We start from the raw sequence: 25,100 nt of genomic DNA, 5'->3' as shown, positions 1-25,100 counted from the left end.
CATTGTAAAACCTGATTTTGAGGATTATCAGTAATAAATAACATTTATTATTAATCAAGAAATAATTAGAATATATTTCTAACAGTAGGATTATTATTATTATTATTGGAAAGTTTTAAAGGAACATGGTACAGCTACTTTTTGGGAACTTACGTTTTTGGAAGTTGTCCCACTAGAACTTTGACAATATTGTTAAGACAAAAAAACTAAATTTATACTGGTTACAAAATGTTATCATTATTATTATTGAATACTCGTACTAAAAACAAAGTGGCCTGAAACAACTGAATTATCTTTTACTCTGTTATATTATTATAATTATACACTTTTATACATAACTGTACACACACACACACATACATCTATCTATAAAATGTAATGTGTGTACGTGTAGAATATATTTTTAAAAAATCCTAGAGAGAATAAATGACAAAGAAGAGTCATTAATCGGATCAAAGGCCATTTTAATATTTAAAATGTAACCAGGTTTACATTTACGAAGCAGCTTTTTTTTTCTTTTTTTCTTTTTTTTTTTGAATTTTGTTGCAGAAAATGTCACCAGTTCCAAAACAACCACTGGTGTCTGACTTCATTACACGTAAGAACATTGTCGTCCAGAAACTTAAGAAAATATAATTTAAATCACTCACATTGAGACAATACATTAAGTACACAATATATCAAATACTTCCCTCTATACTGGCAGTGTAATACTGTTACAATGTTGCATCTAAACCGACACTGCAATTCCAACAACATTAACGTCCATGCAGTGATGTCATAATGAGCGATTGGCAGGCCCTGATCTGGCTGCGATCTCTGGAGGGACTAGCGACCAGCCCAAAAGCAAATCAAACCAAGCACCTTTCCGATTCAAGGTTTGAGAATCTTCGGGTTGGCTGTAACTATACATCATCCCAGTGACACACGGACAACACCAGAGACGAGCCAGAATCAGGGTCGACAGACAATCTGAATCACTTGGCTACACATATACTTACTGGAATGCTGTGGTGTACCACAATTCAAGGCAACCAGTTTCAATAATCTCACAACTAACAAGCACACTGGAGGTATAGCAAAAAGAATGAATTCCCTTAGCTGGAAAGAAAAAGAAGAAAAACCTTAGAAGCAGAAACCTCCAAAGTGCCATATTAGTCCTTTGAATTTGGCAGCTGATTCGCAGACTACATTCTGCAGCATCAGACTCGTTGGCAATACAAAATGCCCTAAACAGGTTGGCAACTGGTCACTACAAAGTGCTTTATGTTCTTCACCTAAAGATCGCTGTGGGGTTCTAGAACGCTCTAGAACACTCCGGCCACAGCGTGTAACAGCTTACTCTAAATACTATCGGAGAAGTCGGGGCAGGATTATGGTTGTGAAATGCTGGTGATTTGTCACCTGAGAGTCATTTGGTGCTTTTCTGAGATTAACCGAAAAACTGCACATCCATAATCGATCCATCTCTGAAGTTCGGATGAAAACATCCAAAATCAAACTTAGGAAATAAAGTATAGAATCTAGATCTGACTATGAACAATTATAGCATATAGTTATATACACAATCTGTAGCTATGAATGTCGCTTATATAGGGATAGATATCGTTACATTACAAACATTCAGACTTTTCAAGGCTTTCCTATTTCTCACAAAGTCACCGACGTCACGTCAGATGCGTTCGGTGCGAGGCTGGTAATCTAGTCACGATCATCTCCATTTCAAACATATCATCAGTCTTTTACAATAAGCACCTTGCATAAAAAATAAGGAAACAAGGAAAATAAAAAGAATAATAACGAATGTGCAAAAATACAAAACTGAAGATATAAAGAAGCAATAAAAATAATAGAAAAAAAGTAAAGCATGCAATTCAGAGTGTAGTGTTTCGAAGGATCGGTTGGATCAAATCCTCCTCATGGAGGTACGGAATGATACAGGGATTCAGGGAGTCTTCCTTGAGGAAGAGGAGTATAAAAAGATTAAAGTTTCCTCCTCATGAGGAGTGGAATGAACAGGGAAAATGAGGCTTACTCTTCAAAGAGTAAAATACAGACAAAAACGTCCTCGAGACAAAGCTTTTTGGGATGTCCTCCAAAACTCTGCGGACGAGACGGATGAAAGTTAACGGATGGATATGGAGCGGTTCAGTGTGTGTGTGTGTGTGTGGGATGTTGGCACTGTTTACTGCTGCATCTTGCGGATGATGTCGGCAGAGACGGGCGGGTGGAAGTTGATGGTGTGGTGTCGAAGCCCCTGAGAGCTTTTGTAACTTTTACCACACCGGCACTTAAAGGGCTTGCGAACGCGGATCTGAGTGCGGTGGCCGTTCTTGGCGTGGTACTTGATACCATTCACATTCTGCAAAAGAGAAAAGCACAAAACAGACGGTCATCTAGTATCCACAACAGATATTAATCTCTGATATTAACAGATCGTAATTCTTGATTGACCCACAAAACTGTATCTGAATATTTATTATTTATAATTATGTATTTATAATATAAACACCACCATTCAAAGATTTGAGGTCAGTAAGAATTTTTAAAGAAATTAATACTTCTAATAAATCAAATAAATGCTGTTTTTTTTTTACTTTCTATTCGTCAATAACTACTGAAATAAAGGTATCAGTTTCCACAAAAGTATTAAGCAGCACAACCGTTTTCAACATTGATAATAATAATAATAAATATTTCCTGAGCACCAAATCAGCATATTAGAATGATTTCTGAAGGATCATGTGACACTGAAGAGAAGACTGAAAATATAGCTTTGCCATCACAGGAAAAAATGTAATTATGTTAAAATATATTACAATTAGTGCTGTCAAAACGACTAATCACAATCTAACATAAAAGTGTGTGTGTGTGTGTGTGTGTGTGTGTGTGTGTGTGTGTGTGTACACATAGCCTATACACAAACTTTTATGTCAGATATTAATCGATTTGACAGCACTAATTAAAATAGAAGGCATGGTTCTAAATTGTAAAAATATTACACCATATTACTGTTTTTATTGTATTTTACTGTATTGACTTCTTTGAAAAACATTGAAAAAAATCTTACCAATGCCAAATTGTAGTGTATAAAACCATATAATTGGACATTAGGGTAGGGTTTAGGCTAAGCTAGCAAGCTAATTGGTTAGCAGCATGTAGGGAAAAGAGTATATCCATCAAAAGTTCTCTCAGCCAATGGAATGGTTTTGAGGTCCGAGGCAAACTCAGTTCCAGATAGGATACAAATGTTTTTACAATCCAATTCAATTATCACCAATTTTAAACTCTGTATTGATATTATAACATATAAATATCAATAATATGATGGCATACAAAATGATCCGTGACTAAAAAGGCCCTTTAATAATTCCAGACATATAAACCATCCAGTGTTGTGTGAAATCATGAAGGAACCCGTCAGCTGTTTGACAGAGGTGAAGACTGAACCCGAATAAAGCCACATCTGAACAGGCTGTCATCATCCATTTCCTCGGCCTGAATGCAGCTCTCACAGGCTGTACATCATTTATCTCCGCAGCCAGGACCAGATGGCAGTGGAAAATCTCATAAAACACACGGGCCTTGCAGTGGACTGCATGTGTGTCTTTAAAATGTATGTCAAGCTACCAGTCTTGTCCATATTACAGCTCTTAGTGTTAATAAACGGTTTGACGGCTAAACAATGAGAGGCCAGCATTCACTGTTTGATCACATTTGTGCCACTGGTGATTGGTATTGTTAATGGATGTGTGCTGTAAACTTGCTTTTTAGAGAATGAAAACCTCAAACAGGTTTAAATAATGGTGGTAATACATTTATCTTCATATATATATATATATATATATATATATATATATATATATATATATATATATATATATATTCAAATAATTTATATTGCAGGGCTGCTGAATGCTTGAATCTGATTGCAGGGTTCCCACACTTTGGTTAACTTGAAATTCAAGGAACTTTCTAGGACTTTCCAGGTCCAAATTCCAATACCCTCAAATTCAAGGACTTAATGTGGGGACACATTTCAGTGAGAGGAAGGTTACATCGTGTTACCTTGTAAGATACATTGTTGCGCGTGTTCTCTAGACTCCGTCGCTATGGAAACAAAGACGCTAACATGCAATCACCCGCATATGAATGTGTGGGTCCATGTAAAATACATAATTTTACCTTTAAATACGGGACCATTCTTTGTAATCTTCTTTGGTGAGCCAGATATCTTGAAATTAGCATTTTCCAGGCATCACGTTTCTGCGGTTTCAGCCTATTTTTGCAATGTTTCACAGTGTGTCTGTGAACTATGAAGGTAAATCAGTAGCAAAACTCGAGAGCACGTAAATGTGAATTTGAGAACTTGTACAATAAATATTCGTACTTGTACATGAACATTTACACTCACAGCTCCAATGTGAAAACCTGTAAAATAAAAATCTGAAGTTGAATGTTGAAATTTGCACTCGCATACAATAGTCACAAACCTGTATTCTGAATCTGAAGCTGCAGACAAGTAGACACAAATGTGTAAAATGCCATTCACAGAAATACAACGACAGACACAAACTTGTAATATATATTTTGCGTTTAATCTTACGTTCACATTCGCAGTACAACCTCAAATAGGCACTTGCAACTTCTCAAATCTGTCACTGCAATTTCAAATTTCGCGCCTTGACTTTTGCTACTCTTTTCGCGATATATCAGGTGCAAAACTAACTTGTGCACTTGAAACTCAGAAGCGGCGAGAGAGAAAGGGGGGCGGGAGCTGGGGTGTTCAAAGGAGCCGTTTTATTGGTTGGCAGCTAGCCAATGAAATGGGACTTCGATGATGTCACGAAACCCGTGTGCACTGAAACGTTAACATGGCTTTAGACTGATATTAAAAAAATAAACGATTTAATCAAACTCAGTAAACACAATGCTTATAATGCATACTACAGAAAAGCAGATGAGCACAGAATATGAACACAACGCGTTTAATTGAGACAGTGGTATTAAAAGACCAAACTCAGGAAACACCATACAAATAAAGCAAAGCAATTGAGCTCTGAATATGGATGCAACGAGTTTAATTGTACGTTTTCCTCCCATAGAAAACCAAGAAAACGCTTAATAAGACTTAATGGACCAACAGTTATAAAATAAATAAATAAATAAAAATAAAAAACACACATAATTCGTTAAATTATTAATATAACAAACAGGCAGCAAGTTCATTTGCACTCAACACACATTTGCTTTCTTTCGTCATATTCTGTGCTCATCTGCTTATCTGTAGTATGCATTATAAGCATTGTGTTTACTGAGTTTGATAATATCGTTTATTTCTTTTAATATCAGTCTAATGCTTTTTTTTTTATTGCATTAACAACAATTACAGAACATGAACAAAAACAAAATATATATATATATATAAAAAGAAGAGGCCAGGGTTAAAGATATACAAATACACAATACAAACATTAAATGAAAACAAAACTAAATAGACCTAACAAACAATAAAAGGCTTTGACATTTCACAAAATCTGAAAAGTGTTCAACAAATACATGGTTTTATATCAGTCTAATGCATTTCAGTGGGTTTCGTGACATCATCGAAGTCCCATTTCATTGGCTAGCTGCCAACCAATAAAACGGCTCCTTTGAACACCCCAGCTCCCGCCCCCCTTTCTCTCTCGCCGCTTCTGAGTTTCAAGTGCACAAGTTAGTTTTGCACCTGATATATCGCGAAAAGAGTAGCAAAAGTCAAGGCGCGAAATTTGAAATTGCAGTGACAGATTTGAGAAGTTGCAAGTGCCTATTTGAGGTTGTACTGCGAATGTGAACGTAAGATTAAACGCAAAATATATATTACAAGTTTGTGTCTGTCGTTGTATTTCTGTGAATGGCATTTTACACATTTGTGTCTACTCGTCTGCAGCTTCAGATTCAGAATACAGGTTTGTGACTATTGTATGCGAGTGCAAATTTCAACATTCAACTTCAGATTTTTATTTTACAGGTTTTCACATTGGAGCTGTGAGTGTAAATGTTCATGTACAAGTACGAATATTTATTGTACAAGTTCTCAAATTCACATTTACGTGCTCTCGAGTTTTGCTACTGATTTACCTTCATAGTGAACCGTTGAGGAACCATCGTAGTAGTTTCGTGCGCGCGTCAAAGTCATGGCAACGTACAACACAAAGTACCTCACGCGGGAAACACGTAACGTAACGCGCAAATGCGCGTAACTAAAGTAAATCAAGCAAGCTAGTACGCATAGGCCACGAAGTGTTGGCGAAATAAAACATTAGCGAACCAGATGGATTAATATGGATTTTTTCGAAAAAAATTCAAGGACCTGTATGTATGTTCATTTTCAAAAACTTTCCAGGGCTATGAAATTTTTTTTCAGATTCACAAACTTCCAAGAATTTCAAGGACCCGTGGGAACCCTGTGATTGGTTAACGAACGCAAGCAATTATTTTCAGGGAAACGCACAGCTAAAGTAGTTCCAGGCAGGTCTTGACCGCATTACAGTTCCATATCACTTCGCCAAATGATATTTTCAGTTATTGTAAAAGGTCCTTACAGCCTACAACAGCAAAAGAACCCAAACCCACAATGACCAAGCAAAAAAATATAGTAAACAATAGGATAAAAACGACAAATTATTTCCATGTTTTTTGCCACATAATTACATTTTATTATGTACGGAAAGCACATCCTCTCTTTCTCCCACTCTCTCTCCCACTCTAACGCACGCACACACACACATACAGTATGCTGCCCTGGCGATTTTATCAATAAAATAGGTTTAGAAACTTAAAAGCTACATGAGATTTCTCACTAGCAAGGTAATAATGGCGCTGTTCTAGAGGCAGATAAACTTACAGGTACACTATTAGTAGAGACGCTGATGCCAAACACTGTTAAGACATGCACAGACTGAGGTAATTCACACACACTTAATCTCTCTCTTTAATAACTGCATTAATAACGACATTAGTCTGCTATCAGTGGCTCAAACCTCTGTTACTGACTCTAAAATGACGTTTTGGAATTTGGGATGAAACGCGTAAGAAATTAGTCCTACACACAAGAGCGTTTTAAGAACCAAAACCTGACAAATGTCTTGAAATACAACATCTGAACAACAAGTATTTTTGTCCTGCATGTTTTCCCAAGTTATCAGGATCTCTCTAGTCTTGAGGATCATTCACAAATATACAGTGAACAGACACTTGAACCTATTTATTTGAAGTCCTTTTACCTTGTATCTCTTTTTGCATCCGGGCACGGGACATGCAAAGGGTTTCTCATCACCGCCATTCATGCACATGGAACTGAGGATGGATTCAGAACTAATGGCACTTTCGGTGGTCCATGACTCGTCACTGTCGGACTCTTCGTATTCTGCTTCCTCCTCATCGTACTCGCTGCCTGAGAGCACATAGCAAGGACTCATTTAGTGATTGATCATGTTATGGAACAGTCAATGCTTCAAAACTTACCAGGCCACATATTTAACCACTACACCACCAGAACCAGAAAACAGCATTTCCCATCAGCCACCACAGCACAAATACAAAAGCTTTAAAGTCGACATGAAACAGAAATTGTTTTATCCATCAGGAATTGATTGGATGGTTGTGGTTTGCTATTGCTGTTCTCATGCGAGTGACAGGTTTGTGCCAGTAAACATGTGATTTCATTTTTTTAAGGCAAACGGGTAAAGTAATCTTTCTCACAGTCCTCATCAGAATACTGTGCCCAGCCAGCAAAGCATTTGCATTTTATGCGAAAGAATCTGGAAGGCATAAGAAGGTCTAAGAAGGTTAACGCACAGTAATAGTATGATACCAGTAATTTGGAGACTATTCAGTTTGTGTTCCAAACCCACACAAATAAAATGCCCAAAAACATCTAATTGTGGGAGAGAGAGCACATGCTGCTCTAGAGAAGGCCATGGGAAACAGCAGCTATGAAAAAAAACAGTGTGTGACTCAGATTGTGATTATATTATTATGTATTACAATGCAGTTATTACCCAAAATTCATCTTTCTAGGAAACATAATAAGCATAAAACAATCAGTGCACATAAAAGCCGTTACAGATGATGTGTGTGTGTGTGTGTGTGTGTGTGTGTGTGTGTGTGTGTGTGTAAGCCAGAATAAACAGCATGAGCGTGTGTTTGATGGGACTACCTGTGGGGGTGCTGCTCCTGAATGAAGACGAGGGCGTGATTGGCGGGGTCACGGGTGGGGTGAGGTTACCGCTGTTGTGGCGGGGGGGCGTGGCTACGCTATTGCGTGAAAGGCTGCCGGTCAGTGAGAGTGACAGCTTTGGCTGAACTTTCTTCTTCAGAGATTCATGCTCCCGCCGTGCTGCGTCTGTCATAAACCTAGAGAGAGAAGTGAACTTTATTAGATGAAAAAAAAGGAATGTACTTAAAGGTGCACTGTGTAATTTTTAGAAGCATCTAGTGGTGAGGTTGCGAATTGCAGCTAACAAGTTACGGTGGCCGACAGGAAAAGATGTCGTCGTCTGAGACAGCAGAGAGTAGCCAGTTAAGCAATGAGGTTTCTTTACAAAGATAAATTAAGAAATTAGGTTTACTTAATTATTCAGTAAAACGATGTTATTGCGAATATTATTGTTACTTGTTCATCATTGTGTCAGTGTTTTATTTGCTGACTTTAGCTAGCTTCTTTGCACGAAGAACGACATAGTGACGAAACGCGGGCGACTGTAGAAACATGTCGGCGCATTTCAATGTAAGGGGACCGGTGTTGTGCCGAATTTCGACCCCCTGCCAAATTATTACCACCCTCGTTGAAGTCAGTTCCTGATTGCCTAATCCTAACTCCACCCCTAATCCTAACCCCTCCCCCACAACTAATCCTAAACCTACCAATACTAGGGGGTAATAATTTGGCGGGGGTCAAAATTCGGCACAACACTGGCGGTGTATGTAGATAGAAATGTCTCATTCTAAGGTAATAAAAAACATAATGGTTCATTAAGTAAGGTCTTTATACACCACTGAAAACATAGTTATGTATGTGATATTGCATTTATGTCGACAGATCCTCAAATATTACACAATACACATTTAACCCAAATGTGTAACATTAAAGTCCAGCCATACAAACTGTAGCACATTTGCCATCTTCTGTGTTCCCACACTTTTTGACCAATCAATTTCCATACTTTTTTTAGGTGTTTGTGAGTACTGGATAGAGATTTTTAATTTTTTTCACTTGCTACAAAAAGTTGGATATTCCCAGCCCTGTCTCTGTCCTCTCTAAATGAAAGAAAAATACCTTGACAAGATACAGACACAATTAACACAGTGTAACAATGAAAATCTTGGGGGGAAATGAAGCACATTTGCACTTGTATTACACATGCATCAGGTTTAACTAAACCAATGGAAAGTATTTTAACCAAATAAGACAATATATATTAACATTTGAAAGTATACAAAAAAAATATACTTTCAACTGCTAAAACAACACAGGTTAATTCTAATGTTTTAAATCATTTAATTAATAATTAATATTTTTTACATTAATACATACATTTACATTTTTATCAATAAATAAATAAACAAAGAACAAGTATTAGGGGTGGAAAGATGGGCAATGGAGGTCTTTCTGGATTATTCATTTTCTTTTTTTGTAAATGTTGATCAATGTACTCTACTGGAATGAACTCTACACAGGAATAAATAACATTTTAATTATATTAAAATATGAAATGTTTATTTAAAAATGTAATATTACTGTTTTACTCGGGGTGTGACGATACACTTCACAAGACGATACAAAATATTTTAACACTATTTTTTAAGAAATCTTCAATGACAAATTATATGACTGGAAAAATTGTCTTTTATTTGACAAAGTCACAAAATGCAAAACAATGCAGGTGCATTTTGAAATGTTTTAATTAATCTAGCCAGGCCGTCGCTAATGATTATTTTGTTAATCGAGTAATCGGTTGTAATCAGATCATTTTTTGTGTGTGGTAATAAAAATAGACCTAAGTGAACTAATAAAATACATATATAATAACAAGGAGGAAAATGATCAAAAGCAAATAATCGCTTTACCTGTTAGCGCATATTTATTTAATTCAATCGCAGCCTTTGTGATTTCACAATAGCACTATGCTATATTATGATTTTTAAGTGGTTTTAATATGCTGATATCACCAGACATCTTTTCACCTTGATGAGAAATATTGTCATGTTTTAATATTGTGAGTTCTCGTGGCACGAGATCTTGTCACACTCCTAGTTTTTACTGTATTTAAGATCAAATAAATGCAGCCTTGGTTAGCATTAGAGTCTTCTTTCAAAAACACTGAAAAATCTTGCAAATCCGAAACTTATGAATGGTAGTGTAAATGTATCAGGCGGGCGTCCTTGCTGTTAGACTGGAAGAGTCTGTTTCAAGTTAAAACTGGTCTTGGTTCAACTTTAATAAACATGTCTTAAGACATCTGCATTCTGTTCTATTCGATCAGTTGCATTCCATCTATCTGTGTCCGAATGCAAGAACATGTTCTGTGAGCAACGGCCCACAATTCTTTCCAACAAGAGTGATGTACAATCCCTGTCCCAACTCTAACCATTAGGACCACAAAGTAAAAATGAAATGTTTTCTCTCACTTCCAAAATACAGGGACAACCTGCTACAGTTTTCTTCAATACAAATGAACCATCTGTCATATAAGTCTATATGTTGTGACTCAGCTGATTCAGTAAGGTCTAAAATCCACCTCATAACACCTTGTTTGCGCCAAGTTATTGTGTTGCATTATAAAACTGTAAGTAAATATATGTAATAAAGCATAAATGTTCACACATATATTATTAAGGCTGGTGTGGAATTAACAGATTACCAGTAGAAGCCACTTAAAGCAGTAATACAAGGACAAAAGCGCAAGAATTTCCACCACCATTCAGCCTATTAAAGCTGTTTTTAACACTGGAGCTCTGAGTATTCCTACACAAACCACATTCAACTGAGTCGAGTGGAGCTGAGTGTATGTAAAGAGAATTTGGGTGCTGGTTTGAAGTTCATTATAGCTTCATAAACTGACCTTAGAGGATGTAGAGGAGACTTGACCACACACGGCCATTTCCCAGAAAATACAGAATCCCATTAAGAAAAATGTTAGACTGCTCCCATATGAAGAGAATCATCTTTGTTATTTGGTTGCTTAACAGCTTCAAGGTTGAAAAACCCAATACAACATAAATTACTGACCCAAGTCTATTAATTAGCTGATTAATCACATTTTTTTTTCTATATGTAAAAAGTTTTTAGGTTTAGCCAACTTGTAATATTTTAATGCATACCATTTCATACTTTGTTTTATCTTTACGTTTGTGTTTTTCCAAAATAAATTTTAAACATTGTGGACAATAAAGTACAGAAACTAAATAAAATTTGGCATTTGCCAAAAAAAAATCAATATTTACTCATTTGATAATAGGGATTTTACACTATTGGAACTCTGTTAGGAGGCCTTCTAACAGAGTTACAATAGTGTAAAATTCATATTATCAAATATTTCTGAGTAAATATTGTGGAAAATGAAAATGCTCTTTATTTATGAAATATGAAATAAAAATACACAACTTTTACATACATGTACATATATATATACTATCTGTGTATGCATAATGTATGTACATACATTTATATGTTTAACTCTCTCTCTTATATATATATATATATATATATATATATATATATATATATATATATATATATATATATATATATATATATACTAATAATACCTTATATAGGCATAGTACTGTACCTGTTAATGTAGCTGAGGGCGACGTATGTGGGCTGCTGCAGTTCCTGTTTCTCCAACACACGAGGATCTGTATCTAAACGAAACAGAGAGATAAATAATTCACTACAAGACTGACATGGATAAAAACAAACACACCACAAAAGAACAAACAAGACCACTTTGAGGCTTTTTGGTTTTCAGTGTACTATGACAATACATGCTGAACAACATTCACAAAAAGCATATATAAAACTCTTCGGGTGACAGCATTGTTTACCTGTTTGAATCTGTGTCACTCACCCACATTTAGTCATTTTGTGGCATCAGAGTCAGTGAGTTTATGGAAGCTTGCGTGTCATTGCCAGAATGAAGCTATTACTCACTTTATAGTTAAAGTCATTGACTTTCAAACTCAATCCTAGATTCTGCCACACAACACGTCCACAATCACTTGCAGATGGCAATTAACTCCATTAATCAAGTTTTTTTCATTAAACTCTGTTTAGCGGCGGAATAAATCAGCACTTCCCAGAGCGTCTGCATGAGAGAGAGACTGGACTGGGCAATGGAGAGCGTTTATCCATTAGCTGTTTGGTAAAACTTGAGACAGCCATTTGGTTAGTGTCACACCACACTCAACGAGCTCTCTGCCTGCCATTCCTCCCAGATGTGCTTATTTTCTGCACTCCAGGGCCACCCAGATCAACCTCAAACTGGATCCAAATGCCCAAAATAGATTTTTGTCTTGTTTTTAGTTATGAATATTAAAGAGTCGACTTCAAAAACGATGATATCTGTTTTGGGTCTGTTCTGTCAAAACGGCATCTGATTATGTGGTCAATGCTCTCACGAAGCGCCCCTGATGCTCCACTGTGGACTACGCTGCCATCTTGTGGCGAATGTGTATATTTTAAAATTCTTTCTTTTAACATTCTAGGTTAAGTTAGCACACACTCGCTTGTCGTTATTTTAAGATTCCATTCGAACACAACCCAGCTAAAATGTCTCTAAACTGCGTTCCATTGCCTACTAGAGCAAAAATCCGCTTAACGTCCCTTCTGTGGTCGGCGGTGCCCGCATACCAGCGGCTCTGCCAGGGTAATGTTTTTCAGATGCCTGTCTCTCAGGGCATTCTCCAACACCATTAACACAGGCTCTGCCAAAACACGATTTCATCTAATGAGCCTCGCCTGTACACCCCCCGTGATGCGTCTCAATGCCTCTTTTTATTCTTCTGCTGTGAGTAAACACATTTCTTTCTGCTCCGTTTAACCCGAAACATATTTGTCTCAGCTCTCCGAAACCACGCGGCACCCCGGCGTGTGAGACCTGCGATTCCGGCCAGCGTGGCATCATCACACACTCCGTGGCTCTGCCCTGCCACCTCATAATTACGCAGGCACAGACGCTGCCACCTGGTTGTAATGCTAGACAACTGTATTTTAAGTTTTAAAGAATTGGTGGGTAAAGGTTCGGTCACACTCACAACACCACAAATTTTGGGCACGAAAATTCGATCAGATTCTCGCATTCAGTTATGTGCCCTCTTAATCTGTATTCAAGACAAATTCCCCTCCCACTTGCAGCGACATATCTAATGACGTATTTACTGGCGCGAGGGCGGGAAAACCTGTCACTCACATGACATCACAGCAACAGAGTGCAAGCGCCCACCCACTTTTTCCATTAATTTTTCCCATATAGGGATTTTAAAACAGTCTTTCTTAAAAAGATAAAAGTCACGAACCATGTCAATCAGCTACAATGTGAATCATAACACTTTGATTTTTAGCAAAACAATTTTTTTAAATTCAGAAAAAGACAAGACTTTTAAACAGCTTTAGTGAGTGAAAGAACTACAATCCCATGAAGCATTGCGAACAGCATAATGAACTAAAAATGGTGAAATACACAGCTACTCATTTGGTTAACTTTTAGTTTATTGCAAAATATGCATATATATATATATATATACACACACAATATTTTCAAATTTGTACAACTCCAGTCATATGTTTTTGTACATAATTTTATATTCTCTTTATTCCCCCTTTTCTTCCCTAAAAAAATTATAAATCTAAACTAAATCATCACCTCGTAAAATGGTTGTGTTTTTTTCATGAGATCGAGAATTGGGTCAATTAATAACATATTGATACAATGCGAACTGTCCAAAAACATGATGCTTCACAGTACAGCACAGACGATGGCATTGCCAGTGTGGGGTTGGTTTCGGTCGGCATCTGAACGCCGGAGTTTTGTAGAGCATGTAGGATGTAGGTGTGTCGTTCCGTCTCGGTTCATTGTTTAAAGCTTTCAGCTCGGCCCGCACCTCAGCTAAAGTGTTTCATTAGCATTGATTTAACTACTGTGAGAAAGACCCCACAACTTTCTTCCACACACACACACACAAATCATTAGGCACTGCGCTGTTCCTATGCCAAGATAAAGGAGTTTTGTACGTGTGCATATGACCCGTGCAGGGAAAAAGCCCCAGAAAGAGGAGAAACAAGAAGAGCTGCATACAGTCACACACACATGGATCAATCCGCACACACACTCCGTAAATCACACATAGGATTGCCAAGGTTCCTCAGGGCCTGAAGTCACTAAGGGGCCCCAGAGCTGCTGCCTACCAGAACCCCATTACAGGGAGAGGTGGTCCACAAGTACACAAACAGGTGGTCTACCATGGTGGTCTCTCTCTCACACACACATACACATTATTTCACTATAGAGCTCAAGACCAGGAACACTTTCAGAGGTTGATCAACAGACTGTTTGGATAATTAGGCTAACAATTATCTGCATCATCTGCTAATCTAACAGTCGTAGTTCCAACTTGTATGAGTTTCAAAATCAACTGACAACCTTGTTCACAGATAAGCATTTGCTTACAGTAGTGAATTTAAAGGGATAGTTCACCCAAAATTAAAATTCTGTCATAATTTACTGATTTTACCCTCATGTCATTCCAAACCTGTTTCTTCGGTGGAACAAGAAAGAAGACTTCAATTGTATCGGCCATAAAAATATAAAGGCCTATTTATTTTTGTTACCCGAAGAAAAAAAGTCAAACCGGTTTGGAACAACAGGGATGAAAATTATGACAGAATATTCATTTTTGAATTCATTCATCCCTTTAATTGTAAACAAAATTTCTGAATACTTATTTTCACATCTCATTTGTCATCATTAAGCTGTATATCTGCATTATATACAGTATATCAGTATTAAATCGGCCATTGGTCACCCTACTCTCTAGATATACTGGCCATTAAAAAAACACATCTGTCAACTATATATATATAAAAAAGAAGCATATGAGATTAGATTCAATAAGAAGCAATAAGATTATTTGAGTTTTGAGTTTATGAGGTTTAAATATGACAAGCAATGTGATTTATTGATAATAAACCTATAATTATTATCATTTTCTGGCTGATTACAGACAATATTAAAATTCTATTTTACTTTGTCTAAACAATTAAAAATGACTAATTAAAAAACAAATAAATAAAAATCATAATTTACAGTAGTAAAATTAATTTTCATTTTGAGATTTGCTAAAAATTACATTTAATTTTTTTATTAAATTAGTGTTTTAAAGATTAACTTTAAGTGAGCATTTGGTGACAGCAAAATTAACCTAAATGTAAAAATAATAAGAATGCACAATTAAATGTCCAACGCCGAACGAAACATTAAAAAATCCCCAATATCAGCAGATACATAACAAGGTACAAATTTATCATGCATACGTAGTGTAATTTAATTTATTTAAAGTGAAAACGCATGCGAGATTCAATTTCACACTCTTGGCACTATTTTCAGAAACTCTTGGCATTCATTGTGTAATTGTGTGAATTTGTGTCTGTGTAATCTTGCACTGGCTGCATTTTTCGGGCCAGCTGGAGATCGCTGATTCGCTGTGTCCGAAATCGCCCCCTATACCCTTAAATAGGGCACTATTTGAAGGGACAGCCATTTATAGTGGTGTCCGAAACCATAGTGGACGTAATCGAGTGCACTCATTCAATCCCACAATGCACCTTAATAACAAGTGTACAACAGATGTTCGCTCAATGGCTAGAGAATACCCATAATGCATTCTGAGTCACGCGCGGAATGAATTCCCACATCTGACCAGAAGATGGCGCCTACAGCTGAATCATCCATCCATTTTCCAAACTGCTGATCCAATGTGGCTACAGCGTAATATCATACTGGTATAAAATCCTATTTAATTGATTATTAAATTGTTTAATTAAAGTTTACACATAGTTTCCATGACAAAGTTCAAGATAAATCGTTTCATCTTACTACTGGAGCTATCAGTTTGCTAAGTTTCAAATGATTATTAAACAGCAAGCACAAATTATGCAAATTATACTCAGTGTCCGAATTCACTCACTCGTTTTCATTCACTCCTTCAAGTGAACTATATTGGTGGAGTAATGTAGGAAATATTGAATGAGGGTATAGGGAGCAATTTCGGACACAACCCTAGTCAATAGTGTATTCTCAAACTCCACTCTTTTTTCCCACCCACAATCCTCTTTTTACTCTACCAGACACATTAGGAAAGAAAATACTCTCTATATATTTATATCAGGCAGATGGTTGCATTCTATGTGACTAATATAGGATGATTATTACCTTCAAAAAAACGAGGAAAGATAAATCATGGTCGATTACATCCAACGAACCAAACCGCACTAGTAGCTGCCACTTTGTAACCTGTTGTCATTCAGAATCAGAAGATGCATTATTTAGCTGCTCCTCTGAGCATGGGTGGTCTTGTACGTGTGAAGATCACAACACACACACATCCAAAACACACAGACACACACGTTCTAAATCAGCGGCAGCCCCCTGCCATGGTTAATCCAGGTAATATCAGCTCTTCCTGTCATTAGCTGGCCTGCGCTGGGTTTGGATGGAGGGCTGGGAGGGAACAGGGGGTGTTGGTTTGAGGTAATTAGGTTCACCAGGTGCAGCTCTGGGAGCACCAGTCACCGCTGCTCAAATTTATTATTTCCGTTGAGATTTTTTTTTTTTTTTTTTTTACGTAGGCCATTCCAGGAGCCCTCAGTGTAGTGAACTCAGAGAGGTTCATTGTTCAGACACCTGAGATCACTCCTAGAGCTGACATCTTGAAAGCAGGAGACCTTGGCAGGGTTACTAGTTAACCAAAACTGAAATCTTAAATACAAATAAATAAGAGTATCCCATTGATAGGCTACTAAGAAAAACACTGGAGCTCTGTCCAACAGGATGAAGCTAAAATTTTAGGCGAGGCGTTTCAGAAACTGTGGCATTTTCACTGTGATTAAGTCATTGTATGTTAAAAAAATAGCCTCAGCATATGGTGCAAACTGTATTTTTTATGATAGTCTCCGATCAACAGGAGGATTTAAGCTAGCTAAACACTGTAGTCAAAATTATTCTGAGCGCTGTTACCCTTTCAGCTTCCTAAATCATCTCAACGTCATATTAACACTTTTAATGTGAAACCCTCAGAGGCCACGGCCTGCCAGTTTTAAATTCACAATTTTAAGAGCTGGAAGTCGAAAAAGAATCGCATAAGTTGTCACATCCAGCGAGAGTCTCGAAGGGATCTTTTGAAGGACACGTTGCTTACAAAACCCACACTCACAAATACGAACAGTAAAAGGTTTAAGCACACACCCCTTCTTCTCTTTCCCCGTATTTACATCGTTGCCTTCGTAAAATATAACAATCAAACCCTAGAGAGCGTGGCAACCACAAACTAGAATCTGCTTGAAGACAGGAAAATTCGAAGGTGATAAAATATTACAACCTTAAAACTTCACAAGCTCATTTGCTGTAAGCAATGAGGCCTATCGGCAACATTTCTCCACCCGACCTCGCAAATCTCCATGCAGTTCCTCTGCTAGCGTGCCATCGCCCCCTACTGGATGCAAGAGCACCTGTCGATGAACCCACCTCACCCGCGAGAATGTGAGCTTTGTTTAGCCGGGCGTTAATTAAAACAGAGAATGTTTTTAGCAGCAGGTCCCCAGATGAAAAGGAAGAGAGGCCAAAATCCACCATCCCACTTTGTAATTAGGCTTGCTCCAGGCCTATGTGGGGCCATGCCAGATTTCACACCTCGCCAAGAGCAGGGCTGTGGGTGAGGGAGGGGTTTCATAGGACACTAATTGCCTCATTACTGCGCAATAAGTCACTTTAGCCACACTCTCCTTCAACTAACACCCCGGCGGACACATGCGAGACGTGCGATCAGAGAGCAGAAGAGGCATTAAAACAAGCTCAGCTCAGGTCAGCTGCCTAGAGCTGATCGACCTCCATCTCATCCCATCAGAGAATGGGGCACCACAGTGTGTTGACACATTTAGTTTAGATGTAAACATGATGGTCCTCAGGGCAATTAAACTTAGCACATAAATCCTTCAGTGAAAATAAGCTAAACAAAGGTAGGCAGGCTAAGGCTATAAGTTTTCAGAACGACAGGTTTAAGAGTGCCGAGTGGAGCGGTAATGTTTTTCTAGGTCATTTTATTTTATTAGAGCGGTGCTCTTTTGTGTTGCAATTGTGGCAACTAGACCTCCATTTTGTGTGTCTTTGTAAAACAAGCCTGCCCTCAAACATTCAGCCAAAGTAATACCACAGCAAACACAAAAATGCAAATCAACCACGGTGGAATTTAAAGATGCACACAGTAATATTGTCTACTTAAAGTCCCCCGTCAAATAACTTTATCCCTTAAAACTCCTCTTTAATCACCAAAATGACATATTTAAATGTTTTTTCCTTGAAAAAATTCTTCATGACTTAAAATAGCTTGAATGTAACTCTACACCCTAGCCTGAGTTACCCGGTCCCCTGTAAACAGCCCCTTAGTATACGCGGTTCTATGAATATGCAAATTAGCCCCGCCTCCACTCACTCGCACCAGCTCAGAGATCCACTCATTGATGATCACACGTTGACGTGATTGGTTACAAAGTAGTTTGTGACGTCAGAAACACCAGCGATTTCAAACCGCGTTTTTGAGACTGTCTTTGGTTCACTGCAGTTTAAAGGAGAAAATACTCAGCAATGGTGTCTTATGCTGACTTATGGATTTGTACATGGTTTGTTTTAAAGCATATTAAAAACACCACATAGACATATTAACAACATTAAAAGCTTGATTTTCATCACAGGGTGACTTTAAAAAACGTTTTACACATAAAGGAATGAACAACACTTTTGAGAAATGTTATTAGAATTAAGTTCACTCACATAAGGACATAACAGTTTTCTATAAAATCAGGGGTTTTTTTCTAGGCTGGTCGCCCACTCATGGAAGCCACCATGTTGACATATCATGACCAACCATGTCGTGACAGACTTTCTACTACTACTAATAATAGCGATATATATGAAGAAAATATATTTTTTAATTTTATATTAAGATTTCAGTCATAAGCAAACCAAATGAATGATATGACAACAAACACAATATACTTCATACTAAACTACAGTGGAGCCAGAGTAACGCGTTTATGATCCAACAGAACATCCTTATTACAAAACAAACCACCAACACACAAAACAATTTAGAGATTAAATTCCAACAATGTCGATGGAGAAAACATGGACGAAAAGGAACTTAAAGTGAAAAAAAAAAGGCCAAGTATGGGTAACCTACGGAAGCCCTAAGAGGCCATGGATTGTTAATTTTTTCTATCTTGTTTTCTCGTGATCACGACTTAATTTTCTCGTGATCTCGAGATAACAAAAGTTGTTTTCTCGTGATCACGACTTAATTTTCTCGTTATCTCGAGATAACAAAAGTTGTTTTCTCGTGATCACGACTTAATTTCTAATATATGATCTCGACATAAAACCGTTTTCTCACGCCGTAATGTGTATGTATCGCGATTCGCGAGAAAATCTCGCTCCTTCTGAATGTTGTGTACGTTATATCATGATGTAGCCTACGTGCGAGCTGGTTTCTTTGATTTTGAAATCTACTTCATAAAAAGCCCGCAGAAGAGATGGATTTTATAATTGCTTTGAGAGAGAGAGAGGTGTCCCAGAGAGAACCTGGCCAGACTTAACTGAACCTCTCTGACCATTTCTCGGGTCAGCCGCAAAAAAACATTAATCTGCATCTTTCAAACATAATTCTGGTAGACATGCAGACGACCTGAAGTTGGCTGGCAATGAAACTGACTACACGTTCAGGGTAGCTATATTGTCTTCTACGATAAAGTTGCAGAACTGACAGCCTCCTCCTTCTAAGTGTCGGACACTGTGTGGAAGTCGCCAATCACTGACAGACATAGAACTATTTCATTTTGAGTGAGCCCGTTATCAAAGTAAAAGCGAATGCGATCATCCATGATGCTGCTTTATTCTGCGTTTGGTGCTTATACTGTTCTTGCCGACTACGCAGAAAAAAACAAGTCGTGATCACGAGAAAACAACTTTTGTTATCTCGAGATAACGAGAAAATTAAGTCGTGATCACGAGAAAACAACTTTTGTTATCTCGAGATCACGAGAAAATTAAGTCATTATCACGAGAAAACAACAGAGAAAAAAAATATTATCCATGGCCTCTTAGGGCTTCCGTAGTAACCCATACTTAGAATTTGTCCTCTGCCATAATGCATGACCCATCCATGTTAATACACACATTAAGAGCAGGGTTACCAGTCTGACTCTCAAACCATTAGGCCACGACTGCCCCAACATAAACAAAGAACTTTGCTCATAAGCAACATCAGTTATTAAACTAATTTAATGCATCCAGGCCAATAGGTGTCAGTATAAAGTCCAAGACTGCTGACACTAGTATGACAAATAATAGCCATATATAGGCTACTTACTGAGTGCACCTTTAACATGCTTTTGATATATTTTTTAAGTCAGACCTGCTCAATGATCTCTCCCTGTGCACATCCACATTGGTTGTAATCATAGTGCCAAGACGACTATGTGTGGAGGTTGCTTGAACGTACTTAACATAAGGTTAATTCTGCTAAAAAGCAAAGTATTAATGTTAATTTTACCACTGACATTGGGCCGTTCATTGGTGCCTCTCATCTACTATGCATAGTAATGGACCCAATCACTAGATAAAACCTTCCATCACTGTTATTCCACTTCAGATCAATGTTGCATGACTGAACGTAGGTTGCGTGGACCTTAACATAGGTTGGGCCAAGTAGAGAAATTCAAAATATTACATAGCAAGGTGAATATAAATTGTGCAATTTCAATGTGTCCAAGGAACTGGGTCAACTGCAGATGATTTTAAAGATTATATATGCAGGATTTAGTATGCAAAATGTTCCCTGACTATATCTCCTGTACAATCTTTATGACCTACTTGCATGTAAAATATCTAATTTGAAAACATGCCTTTAGCATCTGACACTTCAAACTACAGGAAGGCCTAGTTTAGATCAGACATTAAAGACCATGTTAGGGATGCAGCATTATTAAAATCTATACTAATTTATCTTAATAAAGTAAAATGTATTAATGATAAAAATAGACATAACAAAAATGAATTAAATAATCAAATTAAGTAATAAATAATACAAATAATATAAATATCATATACAAATAATACACAAATATGGACTGATAATGAAAAATGTAATTAATCTCTAACATCTATGACTGATACTGGTATATTTTGCACCATTAGATCACATAATTCTGCAAATACTTCCGCCTAACTTTAAAGTTAGCATGAAACAGTCTTTTCATCTCTATTGTGACATATATCCAAGTAAAATGACTTGCCATATTTTACTTGCCATTCACATTGCAAGTAAAATAATCCATAAAAAATAAGAATTGTCAATTTTGATTTGACAAACTCTGTGAGCTAGCACACTAAACTTTCAAAGAGTGATGCACACATGGCAAAATTCATTAAACTGCAGAGTCTGTATTGATGGCAGAAAGCACCTCAGGCTAAAACGGTTGACTGGACTGATGACTTACCACCAGTTCTCCTGATCCCCCTCTCACAGACCAGCTGAGCTAACAGGGAATGTAAGTCAGCAGGGAAGAAGGGGGGGGGGGGGGCTTTGTCTCTAGAAATCAGGTTTCTCCTTACAAATCCACTGCATACAGGCTCCTGCCAGAGTCTACTGGACAGGTATTTCAATGGTGTTAAATTACATCAGCAGAGTCCAGATAGAGCACCCTTGGCTGAGACATTCATCAGCACTATAGAGACTAGATCACAAAAAATGAAAGAGATATCAAGAAAGCATATTGATAATGACAGACAGGTGTAATCCCCCTTTTCAGCTTTGCTCAAAGAAAACCAGCATTCCATCTCATGCTATGCTTACATTTTCAGACGTCACTTAGAGGCCCTCAGTCATTTCATGTTTACTTTTGTTCTATTTCTGTGTATCTAACAGCCCAGAAAACCAGCGAGCACTGTTGATTTTGTGCACAACCTTAAGAACCCATTTTATTTATCACACATTTACACGCACACATCTATACAGCTATATCTGCATTAAGATAACCATAACACTATATTGATTCAGCAAGGCAATACAGGCCATAAAAGGGCCTTGACCCTACACATCTGTTCTACTGGATAAGAGTTCTGCAAGCTGGGATTCAAAGGGATTCCTGACCCCAGTGCGACCCCTGAATGACAACAAATCAGACCCTGATAGACTCCAGGGCCACCTTATGACCGAGATCTGCACTTGCTGCATGAATAATCGTTAAAAAATTGTGATCTTGATTCAAACACCAACACAATCTTACTATTAAACCTTTGAAAAAATCACACTGGAACATTCAAATCTGTGTTCACACTGCTTCTGAGCCGTTGCAACAAGCAGTTGTCATGTATAGGTATGAAACGGCTTCACAAACAGTCTTTTCAACTACACAGTATCGTTATTTCTGTCTTACAAACATTCACATTCTCACTAAAGTACTAGGATAAAAGATTGGAATTTTAAGTTTAAGTAACTTAGCCTTCAATGATTGTATCACATTGTTACACCAGTAGGTGGCGACAAGTGACCATTACATTTTTTTTTTGTCTTTGAATCTTGCATTCAAGAGATTGTTCAAAAACGCTGATTCATCTACATCCAGTAATGAAACAAGTGAAGTCTTAATGCGTAAGGGTACGTTTACACGACAACGATATGCTTAAAACAAAGAAGTTTTTCCTTTGAGTTTTCCACGTACAGACGACATCATTGTCAAAACGATCCGCGAAAACGACTAAAATCGCTGTATTCTGCTGCCAGGCCATTAGATGGCGAAGAAAAACTATAGACTGAACACGTAATACCAGGGGGGCAGGGTTTTATATTATTTTGAAGTAACCCCGGGCGCCGCCATTGGCTAGCGGACTCCCACCTGCTGTTAGCATCCCATTGACTCCCATTCATTTTGGCGTCACTTTGACAGTGAATAACTTCACATCTGAGGCGTTTAAAGACTCCATTTGTCCATTACTTATTTCTAAAGAAACACGAAAATGTATAAAAGGCTCCATTACCTTGTAGCTTACATTATGGCCCCGTAGAAGCAATTTTTGTAAAAATAGGCTAACGATTGCGTCAAAACCACGCGACTCTCTGTCGCACAGAATTACCGTATGGACAAGAGGAGAAGCTCGCGGGCAATCGGGGGGACGTGGAGGCAAAATGACAAAGTAATTAATCAGAATACTTAGCAAAAGTTTCTCCTGCTCTTAGCTCATGGACACTTCCTACTCACACTCTCCGTCTCTGCAAGTTTCGGAAGGGAATGATTCAGATTTCTCTCGGCACAGCTACTAGAAGACAGACGGGTTGCTCACGTCACATCTACTTCGTCAAGCTCAGTTTGAGTCTGCGCAGTACGCTCGACCCCCAGGAAGTAAGAGTTTCTAATTGACTTCACTTTGTCTCCGTTGAATCCAATGGGGTCGCTGTGTCCATTTCTTTTACTGTCTATGCGTAATACGTGTGTGCATGACGTCATCGGTTTCAGAGATTCGCGTTTTTGATGAACACACGGAGACTGTTTTCAAGAACTTGCACTTTGAAACCCGTTTTCAAAAGATTGTGTTTTCAGGCACCTAAAACGCCGTTGTCCTGTAAACGAATGGCCAAAACGCATAAAAAGTCATGTAAACAGCCCCTGAGTCATTGAATCATTAATTCAACCCAATTCAATCTAATTAGTTAAACATTTTGAAATATATTGCAGCAATTAATATGTTGTCCAACTTTATTTCTCATAATTATGATTTTTTATTTACAATGTGACTTATTTTAACCGTAAAACCACACTTACTCTAAGAAAATGTGTGATACTGGAATGTTGACGAGACAACTGAGATCTTATTGCACTGAAATTGAAGCCATCATAGTGTTATATTTCATACAGGACACTGTAATACACCATTAATACACACAACATAATACATAGCCTACTAATCTGGGCATGATTCAACACCAACTCGCATAGTCATCTGATGCTGATATGCCACTGCTTTCTATTGTGTTCATGTTATTGCCTATTAATGCATTTGTATGTCCATCTGCACATCATTATTATGACGCATAAGAATCATGACCATACACATGTACCCGTTACATTTAGCATATTAAGGAAGCTCTGATGGTGCAATAGTAACATGTATTTAATCACTTCTGGGGGACTTCAATCCGTATGATCCATGCGTTTAGTGTTTATGAGCTGCTCTGAGCGGGTGAGATGGATACATCTCAGCAGCAGCTCCGTGTCTGGGGGCCTTGCGCAGAAAATAACGTTCACATTGCAATACCACCGCTTGTGTTTACACGTTCAGACCATGTCACTTTGAAAGGGCTTAACGAACCCCGAATGAGTTTAGAACTGGTGCTATCGATACCTATAAGCGCCACGAAATCGAGCAAAACACAGTGAAGTCTTATCGCTTCACCACACCTAGCAACAGCGCCGCTGCGACGCAGGAAGTCAGTGTGATTGTGGTGCGCGCGAGCCGGCCATTGCTGCGCGCGCTGCAGCGGCACAGATTCTGTTTCCGCGAGCGCACTTACCGATGTGATTATCCTCGATGTGCACGATGAGCTCGGCCAGCGACTCGAAGTGCAGTCCGCAGCCTCCGAACTGGCAAATGTTGGAGAAGAAGGAGGCGGCGGCGATGCCTGTCATGGTCTTTGCTACATTGAAGAGCAGCAGCACCGTGTGAGCGGAAAGGAGATCGCACACACGCACGCACGCACGCACGCACCGTCAGGCAGGCAGACAACAGCAG

At 38.0% G+C, this 25,100-nt stretch overlaps 1 protein-coding gene across 1 annotated transcript; it reads right to left on the bottom strand.

Moving 5' to 3' along the window:
- Window positions 1-448: 448 nt before the first annotated feature.
- Window positions 449-25,100, bottom strand: jazf1b (JAZF zinc finger 1b). Its single transcript, XM_081389475.1, has 5 exons — window positions 24,883-25,100; window positions 11,838-11,910; window positions 8,204-8,400; window positions 7,269-7,438; window positions 449-2,362 (listed from the first exon to the last, which is right to left on the bottom strand). Exons 1-5 carry the CDS (start codon window positions 24,995-24,997, stop codon window positions 2,186-2,188), a joined length of 732 nt encoding a protein of 243 aa, XP_081245601.1. The 5' UTR covers window positions 24,998-25,100; the 3' UTR covers window positions 449-2,185.

This window comes from Scardinius erythrophthalmus (assembly GCF_964197995.2).
Source record: "Scardinius erythrophthalmus genome assembly, chromosome: 16".
Taxonomy (NCBI): Eukaryota; Metazoa; Chordata; class Actinopteri; order Cypriniformes; family Leuciscidae; genus Scardinius; species Scardinius erythrophthalmus.
Note: the sequence above shows the minus strand (reverse complement) of the source record. Positions and strands in the feature narration are given on the sequence as shown.